This window comes from Myotis myotis, unplaced genomic scaffold, assembly GCF_014108235.1.
Source record: "Myotis myotis isolate mMyoMyo1 unplaced genomic scaffold, mMyoMyo1.p scaffold_m19_p_15, whole genome shotgun sequence".
Classification (NCBI taxonomy): Eukaryota; Metazoa; Chordata; class Mammalia; order Chiroptera; family Vespertilionidae; genus Myotis; species Myotis myotis.
The window spans coordinates 20294601-20314534 of record NW_023416319.1 but is presented as its reverse complement, the minus strand read 5'-3'; the positions used below and the strand labels follow the sequence as shown (position 1 = coordinate 20314534).

Here is a 19934-nt window from a genome sequence, read left to right as displayed (position 1 = left end):
TCTGAGCACTTATATCTGGCCCTATGCTCGAAATTAGGTATAAAAAATATATGTATTAAAAACACAGACTCTTCCCTCAAGAAGGTCTCAGTTGAATAAAAAGTCAAAAGACTTACCCTGCTTGTTCAGCTAAAATTCAAGAGGGTCTGAGACAAGATGAATTTCCTGAGAAAGCAACTAACCACATCATCAGTATTTACTCAAGCTCCACTTTGAGTCTCAAAATGGCAAAGGAGAGACCTCCCATTGCTCCAAAATAAACAAACTTAGCCACTAGAATTCCTACCTATCTATATATATAAAAGCCTAAGTGACTGAACGACCAAATGACCAGTAGACAGGTCACTATGACATGCATTGACCACCAGGGGCAGATGCTCAATGCAGGAGCTGCCCCCTGGTGGTCAGTGTGCTCCCACTGTGGGAGCGCTGCTCAGCTGACCGATGGGCTCCAGACACCGGGCAAGCGCAGCTGTGGCCTGCAGAGATCGGGCCGAAATCGGCAGTCTGACATTCCCTGAGGGGTCCCAGATTGCCAGAGGGCGCAGGCCAGGCTAAGGGACCCCACCAGTGCATGAATCTGTGCATCGAGCCTCTAGTTTCTAATATCAGACAAGGCCCTCAGCTAACAGCATTTTCTAATTGCAAATAACTCACTAAGAGCTACCGCTTTGCTCTACTATGCCAACCACTTTACACAGATTCTCTCTAATCTTTACAAGATGGACATTACAATTACCATTTTACAAAGAAGAAAACTAAAATTCAGAAAGGTTGTTATTTACCAAAAGAAGGATTTAAACTTTGGAATAATATATTGTAACTGCTGGTTCTCTCTCAGCAATCTTGCTACATGATCAAATTAGAGACGCTCTAAATGGTTGGATCCTTCTGTTTAACTAGAAAAATCCGAATCCCAGCAACAACACAGCACTGGTAACTATTACGCAGCCAGCTCTGGGCAGTGAACTCCCACTGGACAGAGAGGCCCTATAGCCTCAGAGGCCAACCCCAGAGCACTGCCACCCAGAGGCTGACCCACAAACTGACTCTTTGCTAAACACAAAATAAGGCAGTCTGGGAAACAAATGCGGCTTGCTTTAAAATAAGGACTGTGGTTTACAACACAGAGGAACAGTGTATCGCAGGGAAACTCAACACCCTCCTGAATACCTGGCAGGTCTAAGGCGAGCCACACTGAAGAATAGAAGAACCGAAGGACCTTCACTACTGCAATATTTTTTTTTTCTTTTTTCACCTTTTAACTAAGAAACCAATTTTTTTTTATTTTTTTTTATTTTTTTTTATTTTCTTCTTTTTTTTTCTCTTCTTTTTTCCATCACCTGATTTTACCCTTTTAATTACTACCTTCTTATTTTTAACCAGTATTATTACTGCTACCATTTTACCATTTTTTTTTAAAGTGCCATTTTATTTTCTCTTTATTTTATTTTGGGATTAGTGTTCTCCATTCTATTTTCATCGTTATATTATTGGTTGTTTCTAGTTTGCATTCATCTCCAGGGAGCTGTTGCTGGAATTTGTTAGGATTAATGGCTGTTCTATAGGAGTATTCTCCTCATATAAAAAAGTCTCTTCCCCTCTTCCACTTCATTCTCTCTTTTCGCTCTTTTTTTTTCTTTTCTTTTCTTATCTCGCTTTTATTTTCCCCCCTCCTTTTTCCCAATTTCATTTTTGCACTCCTTTTTTTGGTCCCTACTTTTCTTTTCTTTTTTCTCTTTTATCTTTTTCTCTTCCTTCTTCCTTATCCCCTAATTCTCTTAATTCAGGTGGTCACCTTTATTTGGGGTTATTAATATCGTGAATATATTTGTGTATAGTGCCTGGTACGTGGTGCCTTGTTGTGTTGTATTTTGTGCCTTTAAATCAACGCAGCAGATCCAAGCAACAGCAACCTCCTGAGCACCACACCCTCTGCTGAGGAACAGCAGCTGTACGTGAAACCTCGCCCCACCAGCCAGAAGAGCCACCACAGCTGTGAACAGCACCCACCAGAGGAGCTGCTGCCAACTGAAGAGCAGCTGCTACCGCAACCGCCCGAAGAGCAACCACAGACCAAGGAGTCACTGCCACCAAGGGAGCAGCCACTGAACGACTCAACGTCTAGATATGTCAGTGAGATCAAACATGGGTAGACAAAGAAACCCCCAAAGGAAAGAGAAGGAGGACTCTCCAGAAAAGCAGCTAAGTAATACAGAGGCATGCAACATGACAGATAAAGAATTCAGAATAAGGGTCCTAGAGTGCATAAACCGGATGGAGGAAAAAATCGACAACCTCTGCAAGAAGCAAGACGAAACAGATGAAAAAATCGATAACATATGGAAGAAGCTAGAAGAAACAGATGAAAAAATCAACAACTTAAGTAAGACCCAAGAAGAAATGAAGAGTGATATAGCTGCAATGAAAAACTCCATTGAAAGTATCAACAGTAGACTGGGTGAAGCGGAGGACCGAATTAGTGAATTAGAAGACAAGGAAGCAAAACACACCCAAATTGTACTGCAATTGGAGAAAAAAATGAAAAGACAGGAGGAGAGCCTAAGGGAGCTTTGGGACAACATGAAACGAAACAACATACGAATAATAGGGGTACCAGATCAACAGAAGGATGAACAAGGATTAGAAAACCTATTAGAAGAAATAATATCAGAAAACTTCCCTGAGGTGGGGAAGAAAAAAGTCACACAAGCCCAGAGAGTCCCAAACAAGGTGAACCTGAAAAGACCCACACCAAGACACATCATAATTACCATGGCAAATGTTCATGACAAAGAGAGAATCTTACAGGCTGCAAGAGAGAGACGGAAAGTTACATACAAGGGATCTCCCATTAGATTGTCAAATGATTTCTCAACAGAAACACATCAGGCCAGAAAAGAATGGACGGAAATTTACAAAGTGATGCAAAGCAAAGGACTGAATCCAAGAATACTCTATCCAGCAAGGCTATCATTCAAACTTGAAGGGGAAATAAGAAGCTTCACAGACAAAAAAAGGCTAAGGGAGTTTATCACCACCAAGCCAGCAATGCAAGGAATGCTAAAGGGACTGGTATAAAAATAAGAAATAAAAAGCTCAGAAAGAAAACAGCCACACAAAAACAGAAATGCCTACAAACAAGTACCTTTCAATAATAACTTTAAACGTAAACGGACTAAATGCTCCAAACAAAAGACATCGAGTGGCTGAATGGATAAAAAAACATGACCCATACATCTGCTGTCTACAAGAAACCCACCTCATTAGAAGGGACTCACACAGACTGAAAGTGAAAGGATGAAAAAATATCTTTCAGGCAAATGGAAAGGAAAAGAAAGCTGGGGTAGCAATACTTATATTGGACAAAATAGACCTCAAAGTGAAGGCCATAACAAGAGATAAGGAAGGCCACTTCATAATACTAAAGGGATCAATACAACAAGAAGATATAACCCTGGTAAACATATATGCACCCAATGCAGGAGCACCCAAATTCATAAAAAAACTCCTGGAAGATATCAAAGGAGAGATCGACAACAATACAATCATAGTAGGGGACTTTAATACACCACTAACAGCACTGGATAAGTCCTATAGACAAACAATCAGCAAAGATACAGCAATCCTAAATGACTCACTAGGTCAGATGGACTTAATAGACATCTTCAGAACACTTCACCCCAAAGCCAGGGAATATACGTTCTCCTCAAGTGCTCATGGGACATATTCAAAAATAGACCATATATTGGGTCACAAGCAAAGTATCCCCAAATTCAAGAAAATTGAAATCATAAAAAGCGTCTTCGCAGACCACGATGGCATAATATTAGAAATAAACTACAATAAAAACAACCCAAAATACTCAAACACCTGGAAGCTGAATAGCATGCTATTAAATATTGATTGGGTTACCAATGAAATCAAAGAAGAAATTCGAAACATCCTGGAAACTAATGACAATGAAAACACAACAATCCAAAACCTATGGGACACAATGAAAGCAGTCCTGAGAGGGAAGTTTATAGCTCTACAGGCCTATCTCAAAAAACAAGAAAAAATGGTAGTAAATCATCTAACTCTACAACTCAAAGAATTAGAAAGAGAGCAACAAGAAAACCCCAGAGTGAGCAGAAGGAAGGAGATAATAAAGATTAGAGCAGAAATAAATGACATAGAGACCAAAAAAACAATACAGAAAATCAATGAAACCAAGAGCTGGTTCTTTGAAAGGATAAACAAGATTGACAAACCTCTAGCCAGACTCACCAAGAAGCAAAGAGAGAGGACCCAAATAAACAAAATCAGAAATGATAGAGGCGAAATAACAACAGACCCCACAGAAATACAAATGATTGTTAAAAAATACTATGGACAGCTCTACTCCAACAAACTAGACAACCTGGAGGAAATGGACAAATTCCTAGAAAAATACAACATTCCAAAACTCAATCAGGAAGAATCTAAAAATCTCAACAGGCCAATAACTATGGAAGAAATTGAAGCAGTCATCAAAAAGCTTCCAGCAAACAAAAGCCCAGGACCAGACGGCTTCACAGGGGAGTTTTACCAAACATTCAAGGAAGAACTAAAACCTATCCTCCTCAGACTACTACAAAAAATTCAAGAGGAAGGAACACTTCCAAGCTCATTCTATGAAGCCAGCATCACCCTAATACCAAAACCAGGTAAAGACAACACAATGAAAGAGAATTACAGGCCAATATCCCTCATGAACATAGATGCCAAAATCCTCAACAAAATCTTAGCAAATCGGATCCAGCAGTACATCAGAAAGATCATACACCATGACCAAGTAGGATTTATCCCAGGGATGCAAGGATGGTACAATATCCGCAAATCAATAAACGTGATACATCACATAAACAAATTGAAAGAAAAAAACCACATGGTCATATCAATTGATGCAGAAAAAGCATTTGACAAAATTCAACACCCATTTTTGATAAAAGCTCTCAGCAAGGTGGGAGTAGAAGGATCATACCTCAACATAATAAAAGCCATATATGACAGGCCCACAGCCAACATCATACTCAATGGACAAAAACTAACACCATTTCCCCTAAGAACAGGAACAAGACAGGGATGCCCCCTCTCACCACTCCTGTTCAACATAGTACTGGAAGTGTTAGCCATTGCAATTCGGCAAGAAGAAGAAATAAAAGGCATCCAAATTGGAAAAGAGGAAGTAAAACTGTCCTTATTTGCAGACGACATGATATTATACATACAAAACCCTAGAGACTCCATCCAAAAGCTACTGGACTTAATACATGAATTTGGCAATGTAGCAGGATACAAAATTAACCCCAAGAAATCCGAGGCATTTCTATACACCAATAGTGAACTTTCAAAAAGAGAGATTATAAAAACACTCCCGTTTACCATCGCACCAAAAAAATTAAGCTACCTAGGAATAAACTTAACTAAAGAGGTAAAAGACCTCTACTCAGAAAACTACAGGACGTTGAAAAAAGATATAGAGGAAGACATAAACAGATGGAAGAACATACTGTGTTCATGGATTGGTAGAATCAACATCATTAAAATGTCCATACTACCCAAAGCAATCTATAAATTCAACGCACTTCCCATTAAAATACCAACGGCATACTTCAGAGATCTAGAACGAACTCTCCAAAAATTCATCTGGAATAAAAAAAGACCCCGAATAGCTGCAGCAATCCTGAAAAAGACCAAAGTAGGTGGGATCTCAATACCAGATATCAAGTTGTATTACAAAGCCACTGTTCTCAAAACTGCCTGGTACTGGCACAAGAATAGGCATATAGATCAATGGAATAGAATAGAGAGCCCAGAAATCGGCCCGAACCAATATGCTCAATTAATATTTGACAAAGGAGGCAAGAACATACAATGGAGCCAAGATAGTCTCTTCAATAAATGGTGTTGGGAAAATTGGACAGATATATGCAATAAAATGAAACTAGACCACCAACTTACACCATACACAAAAATAAACTCAAAATGGATAAAGGACTTAAACGTACGACAGGAAACCATAAAAATTTTAGAAGAATCCAAAGGCAACAAAATCTCAGACATATGCCGAAGCAATTTCTTCACTGATACAGCTCCTAGGGCACTTGAAACTAAAGAGAAAATGAACAAATGGGACTACATCAAAATAAAAAGCTTCTGCACAGCAAAAGAAACCATCAACAAAACAACGAGAAAACCCACTGTGTGGGAAAACATATTTGCCAATGTCATATCCGATAAGGGCCTAATCTCCAAAATTTATAGGGAACTCATACAACTTAACAAAAGGAAGATAAACAATCCAATCAAAAAATGGGCAAAGGACCTAAATAGACACCTTTCAAAAGAGGACATTCAGAAAGCCAAGAGACATATGAAAACATGCTCAAAGTCACTAATCATCCGAGAGATGCAAATCAAAACAACAATGAGGTACCATCTCACACCTGTCAGAATGGCTATCAACAAATCAACAAACGACAAGTGCTGGAGAGGATGTGGAGAAAAAGGAACACTTGTGCACTGCTGGTGGGAATGCAGACTGGTGCAGCCACTATGGAAGACAGTATGGAGTTTCCTTAAAAAACTGAAAATGGAACTCCCATTTGACCCTGTGATCCCACTTCTAGGAATATATCCCAAGAAACCAGAAACACCAATCAGAAAGGATATATGCACCCCCATGTTCATAGCAGCACAATTCACCATAGCTAAGATCTGGAAACAGCCTAAGTGCCCATCAGTAGATGAATGGATTAGAAAACTGTGGTATATCTACACGATGGAATACTATGCTGCTCTAAAAAGGAAGGAACTCTTACCATTTGCAACGTCATGGATGGAACTGGAGAGCATTATGCTAACTGAAATAAGCCAGTCAATGAAGGAAAAATACCACATGATCTCACTCATTCATGGATAATAGAGACCATTATAAACTTTTGAACAATAATAGATACAGAGGCAGAGCTGCCTCAAACAGATTGTCAAACTGCAGCAGGAAGGCCGGGGAGGGTTGGGGGGCAGGAGGTAGGGGGGTAAGAGATCAACTAAAGGACTTGTATGCATGCATATAAGCATAACCAGTGGACATAAGACATTGGGGGATAGGGGAGGCTAGGGGACTATCTAGGGCGGGGGGATAAAATGGACACATATGTAATACCCTTTGTAATACTTTAAGCAATAAAAAATAAATAAATAAATAAATAAATAAAATAAAATAAAATAAAATAGCTCCTTTGAAAAAAAAAAAGAAAAAAAGAAAAATCCAAGAGCCTCCACTCTTTTCTCTAGTGGGGCAGTAGTACAGAGATAGAGATTCCAATGAGGTTCCATAGACAAGTTTGCTTCAATGGCTGAGCCAAGGCTTGCGCTAATAAGAGTCAAAAATTAAATGAGATTCTTAACAATATTCCCTATGATTCTATAACTATGATCACATGAATTCCGAAAGCCCTGTTTCCCTGCTTTCAGGCACCTGTCTGATAAGCTGCTTCTTCTTTGCTGATTCGGGCATATTGTGGACATGTTGGAACAGCTCTTTCAGTGCCTCTTCTGTCCGCTGCTGGGTCTCCTCCTGATGAGAGCAGGAATCCATCCGGTTCCGTTTCTGAGATTTTGCCAGTTGGAAGGACTTAGAATGACACGAAGCTGTCAGATCAAGATCATCCTAGAGAAAATTTAAAAGAAAAATAAATGAATACATCCTACCAGCTTTGTTTTTAGGTTCCCACAACCCTGGAGCAAAAAGAAGAGTGGGGAAGTAGGGTACATGATATATTCTTATACCTAGGAACAATAAAAGTCTAAAAACTATTATCAGATAAAAAGAAACATATAGTTATAGACTATGTCTTTTTTAATTACAGCTTTTTATTGATTAGAGAGAGAGAAATATCGATTTCTCGTTCCACTTATTTATGCATTCACAGGTTGATTGTTGTATATGCCCTGACCAGAGATTAAACCTGCAACCTTAGCATATCCAGAGGACGTTCTAACCAACTGAGCTACCTGGCCAGGGCTAGACTTTACTAGTATTAATAACCCATTCCCATGACCTGCTCAGAGATCCTAAATTCATTCAGAATTATTGCCACCAAAAGTTACATAAGAGTTCAGTTTTCGAAGCATCTTTTAATCTCATGTAATTTTCATTGCTATCCTATGAAGTAAACAGGGAAAGTATCATCATTCCCATTTGATAGAAGAGAAAACTGAAGCTAAGCTATAAGTTTAAACTTCTCTAGATACTGAAGTGACAGACCCATCTTGGAGCCCAAGTGCACTGGTTCTTGGCTGGTACTCTTTCCCATACATGTCAACACGATGTGACAACAACACAGCAGTAGTAGAGGAACAAAAACAACTCTCTAAGACCCCCACACACACACACAAGTTAATCTAGCTGAAATCAAATACTGTTCTTCTGGTCATACCAAGTATTTGCTAAATGAGACGTAAAAACAAACAGGAGCAGGAAAAAAAATAGTGTAGCTGACAGCTTCAGTTTCTAACCAAGACAGACTAAACAAAAAGCATCAAAAAGCACTTGTGAGATTTTTTTAACTTCTCACTTTTAAAGCTCAGTAATCATATGTAATTTTGCCAATAATCATCACACATTTGCCTTCTAAGCTCATGTGGTCTCAAGTCTTTTAGCTACTTGACAATGTTTGTTACCTTACTACTGAACCTGAAATAAGATTATATTATATAAAGTTGTATTTTTATTATGATAAAATATTCCATACATCTGCTATTCAGACTGTTTATACCATATGCTGTAAGAATGCACACTGGCTCTGTGAAAACCTTTAAACATACAATCTATGCCATCAGTGGCGCACCTCAGAATGCAGACCATGTAGGGGCATTTTTATTTCAACATATAACTTTCTTCTCAGTCTTTTTCCTTACCTCAAAATGACTAGATAATTTTAAACTATAAAAACATTTTATTTTTCAGAGCTTTACTTTGATTTCACACTTTGTTTTAAACACCATTAATTTTAATTAATGCTCTCCTTGTGTGGGCTAAGAACAATTTCCTATTCTTACCTTGGATGCTTGAGTTCTGGAGCTCAAATAGTGCAATCTGGCACATTCCCGAATGTAAGCAGGAGCCTGGGCAGGTAATGAAAGAAAACCAAGACCAAGCAATAAGTAGTATCTAAAGTTCTTTTAAGACTCAATGACAATGGTTTTCAAAATAATCTGGCAGATTACTTTAGAAAAAATAAAGATCTTCAAAATGCCCTATTTTATAGCTTCCACCAAAAAGATAATTCCAACAAATCTGATGGGAAAACTAAGAAGACACAACTATAGTTGTTCCTGTTTTACGAATCAAATATGGCATGAATATAGTCAAATGAGCCAGAAACAAAAATATAGATATTTGTAATAATGCTTATACTTGGCAAAACCACCCCTAAAATTCTTACAAATTACAGTGGTCATATTTTGGAATTTTTGTATAGAAAATACCATTTAGAATTCCTATAAGGTAACAACAGACAAGGAAAAATTTAGCTTACTGATATATTGCCCAGAATCCTATGACAAAAACCCTGGTACTGTCTGAATATAAGTGTAAAATAACACAACCACTATGGAAGAGAACTTAGCAACATCTAAGAAAATTACATTTGCATTTACCATTTACCCAGAAATCTCACTTCTGTGAATCTATCCTGAAGATATAACTCCAGAAACACAAAATAAACTTGGATAAGATAAATCAAAAGATTGGACACAACCTCAACTATCTACTAGTAGGGGACTGATTGAATGAACTTTTATACATCCACACACGCAGTACTATGCAGTCATTAAAAACGAAAGAAGGGAGGGAAGGAATGAGGAGGGGAAGAAGGGAAGAAACATTCTGTGAACAGGTAGGGAGTGATTTCCAGGATCTACTGTTACATGAGAAAAGTTATGGAACAGTAGATAAAAGTACTTAGTAAAATGAAGAGGAAATAAGAATATACACATGTAGACACATTTATTTGATTTTACAAAAAGAAATATTAGGAGGGTAAACCAGAAAACAATATAAATAATGAAAGAACTGAGATTTTTCCAAGCATACCTTCTCGTATAGTTTTAACTTTTCAACCATGTAAATATACTACAGATTCAAAAAATTAAATTAAATTCAAAAGGGAAAAAAAGCAAATCCTAAAACTGAACAGAAACAGAAAATAAGTGAACATATCTATACATCAAATTGATACTATAAACACAGAGAAAGGAATTATTTCACCTAGCTTTTGAAAACTGTATTCTGACTATACATCCTTAATGAAATATATTTAAGAAAAAATGAACTGCCAAGAAATCTTAAACTTCCATCAACGGGTTTATGTAGGTTTACTATAAGTAGTAACAGCTGTATTATTTTGAAACCATTTTATGTATATCATAGAATAAAGCAAATAATAACATACATAAATGCTATGAAAATCTGGAATTTGCAATGTAAAGATAAAAAGGTGGGCCGTAACCGGTTTGGCTCAGTGGATAGAGCATCGGCCTGCAGACTGAAGGGACCCAGGTTCGATTCTGGTCAAGGGCATGAACCTTGGTTGCGGGCACATCCCCAGTAGGGAGTGTGCAGGAGGCAGTTCATCGATGTTTCTAACTCTCTATCCCTCTCCCCACCTTGTTGTAAAAAAACAATAAAATATATTTTTTTTAAAAAAGAATAAAAAGGTGAAAATATAAAGTGAAAGAAGTCAAGAAAAAGCTCTATAATGTTAAATCATAATTGGAAATAGTATTAATATAGATTTCTTGCTAAAAAATTTTAATCTACTTCCTTGCCCTCAAAGAGCCAATGACACCCCAGAAACAATGAGTATACCTAGTGTTAAAGAAACCAAGGTTCCTTGGAGAAAATTCTTGATTTCAGGCCCAGGGCAAAGCAAAGAGTGAGCTGGGGACATTTTTATTTTATTTTTATCGACTGATTGATTTTAAAGAGAGAGAAGATGGAGACAGAAAGAAAAACATCAATTTGTTGTTCCACATATTTATGCATCCATTGGTTGCTTCTTGTACATGTCCTGACTGGAAATTGAACCCACAACTTTGGCGTATTGCTACAATACTCTAACCAACTGAGCTACCCAGCCAGGGAAGCTGGGGACATTTTATGCCAGAAACAAACAAAACCAAATGAACAAAAAGTCTGCCCCAAAAAGATAATATAGCTGAAGGACATCCAGAAAGGGAGCCAGAGATGGACTGCTTTAAATAAAAATCTGAGGGTCTTAAGTATTTTATAATTCACAGGAAAAGAAGGACTTCCCAAATAAAGTGAAAATTGGCCTTAACTGTATATTTAAGTCCATAGGTTAAGATGTGATGACTCATGTTGAAGAGAGATCAAATCATACTGGGTCAGACAACAGAGGACAGAACTACAAACAGCTAAGAGGAATTTCAGAAAAATGGTACAGCGGGCGGGGGGGGGGGGGGGGAGGATACAAAGAACACAGAATGAGGCAACACAGGATATGAGGATTAAGGAGGATAAAAATCCATACAAAGGAGCCCGAGAACAAGAAGACACAACAAAGCACAAGCTCAGGGAAGAACATCATCAGCCAAAATGGTAAAGCGGGTGCCCACAAGGACACCAGTTCTGGCCCAAATTGAAAGAGACGAGACCTAAATCTCCAAGATAAATCTCCAAAAGCCTTTTTTTCTCTCCTTCAGTGATCAACGGAGACTCAAACAGTGCTCACACTAGCCTGGAAACAAAGCTAAAGTAGCAAACGAAGATGAAAACCCCAAGAATGAGAAGGTGAAAGAAGAATCTATGGAAAAAAGGAAAACAGTAAAAACTAAGAATATTTTAAAGAGTCTAATCATTAGAATTTGTACTAAGCTGAACTACATCTAGGAAATTGTACTCTAGTTTTATCTCTAAGGTTTGTATGATCTGTACTCTCAAAATCCTTCACAGGGATTTGTTATCTTACGTGGTAAAAACGAACTTTGCTGGTGTGATTAAGTTAAGGACCTTGTAGTAGAAAGCTTATCCTAGGTTAGTCAGGGTGAGTCCAATATAATCACTTGAGACCCTTTCCCAGATGTGGCCAGAGGGAAGTGTGACTAGGGAAGAATGGTCTGAGAGATGCCACACTGATAGTCTTGAAGACAAAGGAAGGGGAGCATGAGCCAAGGAATGTGGGCAATCTCCAGAGGGGGAAAAGGCAAGTAAACAGTCTCTCCAGAACAACCACAAAGGAATGCAGCCAAAACCTTGGTTTTAGCCCAGTGAGACTCCAGTCAGACTTCTATATAACCATTAAAAGAATACATTTGTGTTGTTTTAAGTCACTTAAAAAAAAAAATCCTTCAACCCTAGCCGGTCTGGCTCAGTGGATAGAGCATCAATATGTGGACTGAAGAGGCCCAGGTTTGATTCCAGTCAAGGCCAGGTACCTTGTTTGCAGGCTCGTCCCTGGTCCAGACCCTGGTCGGGGTGCAGGCAGGAGGCAACCAATTGATGTGTTTCTCTCACATCGATATTTCTCTGTTTTTCCCTCTCTTCCACTCTCTCTAAAAATCAATGAAAAATATCCTCGGGTGAGGATTAAGAAAGAAAAATCTTTCACAGTGAAGTACAAGTATATAGTTTCAGTTTTTCAAAATGAAGAGTTCTGGAGATGGATGGTAGTGATCATTGCACAACAGTATGTATGTAATTTGTGGTGAAAAAAAAAAGGAATTCTGTAAAAGTAACTTCACAGGGTGATCTGATCATAACCTCCTAATTGGGCAGGTCATGGTAGATAGTCACAACCAAGGCCCATATCTTCTTTAGGGAGAGGTTTTTATGCAAGCCCTGTCCATTGGTTTTGTGCATCTAGGTTAACACACCTTTGAAATACCAGAAGTAATACCCCTAGGAAGGGATATTACCCGTCAAGAAAGCATATACTCTTGTTAACTATCCTGTAATCCAGTCCCCACCTTGCTTTCTCCCTACCTCCATGTAATCTTCCTCACTTTCCCTCCTGAATTTCAAATGTACAAAAGAAGCTGCAAAACAGTTATTCTCTGGAGCATTTGAGACCTTGCTCCTCGGCATATGTCTTCGTTTGGTTCAATAAACTCTTGTAAAAAGTCTCTTCAAGTCTGGACACTTCTTATCAAAAATTAATGCCAAAGGGGGAAACAAAAAGGACATCTGTAATACTTTCAACCATAAAGATCAATTTTTTTTTTTTAAGTTTTAGAAAAACAACAACAAATTAATGCCACTGAAGATGGTCAAGATGGTAAATTTTGTCATGTGTATTTTACCACAATAAAAAATTTGAAGAAAAGAAAACAGAACTGGGCGGTCTTAAAAATTCTCAGCCTTTCCAGATGACAAAAGAAATTCACTATCAGAAAAGGCCAAGGATGTGACTGCAACCTTTATTTGTAAAATCTTATAAACATCAAAAGGTCAGACTATCCAGTCACACAAAAAGCCCTTTCAAGAGAGTAAAGATGTGCCTCACAGATCCTCTCAATCAAACCAGAGGGCCTTCCAGGAAGCTTAAAGGTCATGTCCCTCAGCCTTCTCAAGTAGAGAAGGGTTTATCTTCAAAAGATTTATATACCTGGCTTCTGTCTAATGGAGTGAATCCCACTGAAATCCACAGAAGACCTACAAAGTTCTTGAGAAAATGATGTTGGCAGAAACACTGCTGGTTTAGACTAAAAGGACAGAGTACAAAATGAAAGGAGGCTGTCAGACCCTCAAAATTCTACTGGAAGGAAACAGGGAGGATAAAACTAAGTGGCCAACATATGCTGCTTTTCATGAAAAAGGAAGGACGACTCGGAGGAATGAAGCCAATTACCGAGGGGGCAAAGCTCTGCTCAGCCTCCAGGTACCTTCCTATCCGCCTCACTTGGTTGTTCCCTCCAGGTTTTGCTACTGTATAATCTGCTTACCAGTCCCAGGGCCTTTCTTAACTGGTTATCATCACCTGAACAGCCCTCTAAGCATCCTACCTTGCTCCATCCTCCTTGTCTTTTACCACCTACTCCCCGCCCTTACCTACCTTAAAAAGTTTCTGGGAGTGTTTAATCATAAAAGCCATCCCACTGTTTAACTTCGTGATGTTCTCTTGAAGGTCATTTGCAGTGACCTATTCAGGAAAAAGAAACAAAAAAAGGGGATTACAAACTGGGAAATAGAAGGCAGATACGCCACTTACTTACCAACAAGCTTATTCTTTCAAAAGACATGATAGTTTCTGTCCCTAACCAAGGTGCCTCTAATACAATGTTTCATTCTGCAAAGGCTTTTTGGTTCAGCAGATTTCCACTGGAATGACATAATCTAGGAAGAACCACGTGACCCTAAAGTGACCAAAAAATCCTTGGGAACAAATTTTCATTTCCTAATTCTGCTTGAAAATGAGACATGCAAGCAGAGTTGCTAGAGAAGATCTAGTCTGGGATAAGGGTCAGGAAGAACAGAATCTGTACCAACCACCATTGCCCCTTCAGAGAAAGGAGCTTCTCCAGAGACAAAAGAGAACTGTCACTACTAATTGATACCAACGTGACATCTGTTTCTTAAAAATACAAACTGTCATTGATTCTCTTCTCTTGTTTCTATTGCTTTTTTATTTAATGTTTTTATTGATTTCAGAGAGAGGAAGGGAGAAACAGAAACGTCAATGATGAGAGAGAATCATCAATTGGCTGCCTCCTACACAATCTCTACTGGGGATCGAGCCTGCAACCTGGGCATGTGTCCTGACCGGGAATCAAACTGTGATCTCCTGGACAATGGGTCGACACTCAACCACTGAGCAACACCGGCCAGGCTCTCCTGCCTCTTTTAAGCACTTCAGCATCTCTACTATCCCAAAGCCCTCATCTTCAACATATATCTTTATTCATTTTTGCTTTTAGCAAGACCTCTTAAATCCCTTTATAAGCACAGATTACTCCTTCTCCACAATCTCAGCTGGTTCTAAAATCCTTAATATGGACAAATGTTGGTGTGTCCTTTTCTTCTCATCACCCAACCATCCTTCCACCCTCATCCCCACCCCCCACCAACCTTTCTCTGAGGAAAGGCCCTTCCAGGCCTGGAACTTTATATTATTTTTTTTATTAGTTACCTTAGGTGAAATGTACCACATAACCTCTCCTTAATCTTTCTTTTCCCATTTCTTATATCCCCAAAATATTTTATAAGTCACCACATCCATCTGCCTTGTCAGATAAGTGGGGAAAATACTATTATGACCATTTACAAAATAGGAGCCTAAGCATAAAAACATAAAGAATACAGGCCACGCCCTGGTCGGGTTTGGTCAGTGGTAGAGCATTGGCCTGCAGACTGCAGGGTCTCAGGTTCAATTCCTGGTCAAGGGCACGTACCTCAGTTCCAGGTTCGATCCCTGGCCCCCAGTCAGGGCACATACCAGAGGCAACTAGTTGCTATGTCTCTCTCACATCAATGTTTCTCTTCCCCTCTCCCTTATCTTTCTCTCTTTTTCTCCACTCTTCCCTCCCTTCCAATCTCTAAAGACCAATGGGAGCCCTGACGGGTTTGGCTCAGTGGATAGAGCATAGGCCTGCGGACTGAAGGTTCCCAATTCGATTCCAGTCAAGGGCATGTACCTTGGTTGCGGGCACATCCCCAGTAGGGGGTGTGCAAGGGGCAGCTGATCGATGTTTCTCTCTCTTCGATATTTCTAACTCTCTATCCCTCTCCCTTCCTCTCTGTAAAAAAATCAATAAAAATATATTTTAAATAAATAAATAAATATCAATGGGAAAAATACCCTTGGGTGAGGATTTTAAAAAAAAAGGGGGATACAGGTCACAGCTGGTTTGTAGCTTCCAACCCAGGTATCCTGCCTCCCAATTCCATCATACAATAAAATCTATATGAATGGACAGGAATATGGGCCTATGTATCTCCAGGTCAAGAATGAGTTCAAAAGACTTTTGATAATTTATTTCTCATACAAGTCACTGAGAAAGCCATGTTCTCAGTAATAAGAAGCACGTTCAGCTTTATCCAAGGAGAAAATATCTACAGGAAATAGAAAAGTTAGGATAAGGCAGGATTGTTCTATGTGTCATCTTATCTAAAAGCTTAGTGACATCCTGTAAGATCAAACAACTCTATGCTAAATTTATACCATGTAATCCTCAGGAATCAATGTGGTTTCCCAAGATGGCTTTCACGTTAAGAAGGAATTCAGACTGACCCACCAAAATGAGTATTCTTTATTTAGTAGCTATAATCCCATTGAGTTCCCACTAATAAGTTGTCATTCAGATTTATCAGAGATTGATTTATAAGTGAGGTTAACAGAAATTGGCCCCCTCAGGTCTGATGACTCTTTTTTTGTTGTTGTTAATCCTCATCCGAGGATATTTTTCCATTTATTTTTAGAAAGAGTGGAAGGGAGGGGGAGAGACAGAGAAAGAGAACCATTGGTTGCCCCCATGGCCCTAACCATGGCTGGATTAAGCCTTGCCACCAAGGTACATGCCCCCAACCAGAATCAAACCTGGGACCCTTCAGTCCTCGGGCCACCAGTCTATCCACTGAGCCAAACCGGCCAGGGCAGGTCTGATGACTCTTAAATGAACTCATAAAGCAAGCTCCTAAAATTGTTAAACAGAAGGCTAGACCTTGGACCCTTGATAACCTCACTAAGGTACAGTCACAGAATAAGGCCCAGCCCAAGAATACCAAGCAGTCTTTGCTCTTCCCCTCGACACTCACATTTTTTGGCCACATGACATGGGGTGCAAACATAAGGGCAAGGTTATAGGCAGACATCTTATTCTTGTCTTGTTTCTTTGCTGTCTGGTACAGGAGATCGAGCAGTAACTTCAGCAAGTTACGATTGGGTGGAGGAAGGATGAGGAAGAGCAACTGGAGAGCTTCAATTTGCCGCTCCTTATCTGGTCTATCGGTCTTGTTTCCTTTATCATCAAACTGCATCAAATCTTGAGGACAAAAGAGATGATTGCAAGTAGGGAGGAAATACAAGCAAGAGGAAAAAAATGTTCCTACTATTATCCTCCCCTCAACTCTAATCGAAGAAAGAAGAAGAAAAAAGAATTAGGCATAACCAGAGATTATAGCAAAATATAATAAAATAATGTCAGTACAACTGAATAATAAAAAAGAAAAACCCAATCAAAAATGGGCAAAAGACTTGAATAAATATTCCTCCAGAGAAGATTTATAAATGGCTAGTAAGCATTTGTGCACTCGGTATCATTAGCTATCAGGGAAATGTAAATCAAAACCATAATGAGATACTACTTCATACTCACTAGTATGGCTATAATAAAAAGGACTGACAATAACAAGTGTTAACAAGAATGCTGAGAGCCGAAACCGGTTTGGCTCAGTGGATAGAGCGTCGGCCTGCGGACCGAAAGGTCCCAGGTTCGATTCCGGTCAAGGGCATGTACCTGGGTTGCGGGCACATCCCCAGTAGGAGATGTGCAGGAGGCAGCTGATCGATGTTTCTCTCTCATCGATGTTTCTAACTCTATCTCTCTCCCTTCCTCTCTGTAAAAACTCAATAAAATATATATTAAAAAAAAAAAAAAAAAGAATGCTGAGAAAATTAAACCTTCTTACATTGCTGGTGAGAATGTAAAATGGTACAACCACTTTGGAAAATAGTTAGGCAGTTCCTCAAAAAGTTAAACACAGAGTTACCATAGGGCCCAGTGATTCCACTCTTAGGTGTACACCCAAGAGAAATAAATATATGTCCACATATACCTTTAATAATTCCTCTCCCTTCACTTTTCCTCACTCAGATATTTTATTGCTAAAAGAAATATGAGAATGAATTATGCTCTGATAACAGGATAATCCAGGCAGGTCCTCATGGAGTCAGAATGACTGTTTCTCCCCTAAGAGACTACACAGGTTATCAATAAAAACCCTGGGTAATGGGAATTTCAAAAGACACAGATAACTATTTGCATATAATTCATATAGACCTGAATATGATTACAATGTGTTGGTTAAGCTGTTGAACTGTAATAACTCCAGGTTTAGGAAACAAAGATAATATTTCTAGAAACTATTCCCTGTTAATATAAAGTTGAAAACAAAAATCCCTTCCAGTTATGAGCAAGGCATAGCAAATGCAACAACTGTGCCATACCTCAATACGACCTCAACGAACAGTGAATCATGGGGTGGTAAAGGGGAGGATTTTAAATACTGTACTAAGTTAACTCAATGGGAAAAAAAAAACAGAAAAAAAATTCTACATGTTACCCCTATAAAAAAAACTTATGAATATTTTCCATATCTTTTTCAAAGATCAAACAATTTTCTCTCCAAAGTAATTGTAAAGTTATATAATACTCTAGTAATATTTTCTCATTTGTATCATCTGGGTTATTACTGATAGTGCTAAAAAAAACCTAATCTGCCCTGACTGGTATGGCTCAGTTGGTTGGGCATCCTCCCGTTGCACCGAAAGGTTGCTGGTTTGATTCCTGGTCAGGGCACATGCCCAGGTTTCAGGCTTGATCCTGGGTAGGGGGCCATGTAGGATACAGCAGATCAATGTTTTGCTCTCATATCGATGTTTCTCTCTCTCCTTTCTTCTTCTCTAAAAATCAATAAAAATCTTTTTTTAAATCTAATTTTGCCCCACCGGTGTGGCTCAGTGGTTGGGTGTCAACCTATGAACCAGGAGGTCACAGTTTGATTCCCGATCAAGGTGCACGCCAGGTTGTGAGTGAGGGGTGGGGGGTTGGGGGGAGCCAATCAGTGATTCTCACTTATCACTGAAGTCTCTCTCTCTCTCTCTCTTTCTCTCTCTCTCTCTCTCTTCCTCTCTGAAATCAATAAAAATATTTTTAAAAGATAAAAAAAATCTAATCTTATTCGATTTTATAAATTTAAACTTAGTTTCCTTTTAAGTAGTAAAAATTATTCAAAAGAAAAAAATCTTTTATTTATTTTTCTTAAAATTAGAAGCAAGGGGTGCTCACTTTGGCAGCACATATACTAAAATTGGAATGATACAGAGAATATTAGCATGGCCCCTACAGAAGGATAATACACAAATTCATCAAGCATTCAAAAAAAAAAAAAATTAGCCCTGGCCAGGTAGCTCAGTTGATTGGAGTGTCATCCCATACACCAAAAGGTTGTGGGTTCAATACCCAACTAGGGCACAGACCTACGTGGCAGGTTCAATCCCTGGTTGGGACGCCTATGAGAGGCAACTAACTTTTCTCTATCACATCAATGTTTCTCTCTCTCTCTCTCTCTCTCTCTCTCTCTCTCTCTCTCTAAAAATCAATTAAAAATATATTATCAGGTGAGGATTAAAAAAAATTAGAAGCAAACGAAAAATGCTCAAGGGCATTAAATTATAGCAGTATTACAGATGTGCAATTGAAGAATGAATTCCCTACCACTCAGGCATAAAGGAGAATGAGAAAACTATTTATGAGCTGAAAATGGAACATTCTCCAAGATATAGTAAGTGAAAAAATAACCATGAATGTAATACCCCACCATTACATAAAAAGAGGAATCTATCTAAGTATTTGTAAGTGTATAAAATATCTCTGGAAGGATAATTAGCAATCATAGCATTGGTTGCCTCTGGAAAGAAAAACCAGGTGCTGGGGAGCAAGGGTAGAATAGAGTCTTTTCACTGTATAGTCTTTTGAACACTTTGAATATGAACAATGTGAATGTATTAACTAGTATTTAGGCAGCAAATAAAATTATTTTTAAAAAACAAATTGATTTGGGGTCATGAATACACAATATAATATACAGGTGATGTACTATAAAATTGTACACCTGAAACCTATATAATTTTATTAACCAATGTCACCCCCATAAATTCAATTTTTAA

The 19934-nt window shown here is 38.6% G+C and overlaps 1 protein-coding gene and 1 non-coding gene across 3 annotated transcripts in view; one reads left to right on the top strand and one right to left on the bottom strand.

The window, feature by feature from the left end:
• Positions 1-19934, bottom strand: part of ARHGAP19 (Rho GTPase activating protein 19) — a 53509-nt gene that overhangs the window by 16266 nt on the left and 17309 nt on the right. For both annotated transcript variants that reach the window (XM_036336461.1, XM_036336460.1), the window contains exons 5-8: positions 16802-17028; positions 14103-14189; positions 9088-9153; positions 7505-7696 (exon numbers count right to left, since the gene is read on the bottom strand). In XM_036336461.1, the coding sequence (XP_036192354.1) occupies positions 7505-7696; positions 9088-9153; positions 14103-14189; positions 16802-17028 (572 nt within the window). The remainder of the gene's footprint in view (positions 1-7504; positions 7697-9087; positions 9154-14102; positions 14190-16801; positions 17029-19934) is intronic.
• LOC118670413 lies at positions 19046-19152 on the top strand. The gene has a single exon (XR_004972312.1). It is a non-coding gene; the product is annotated as a U6 spliceosomal RNA (small nuclear RNA).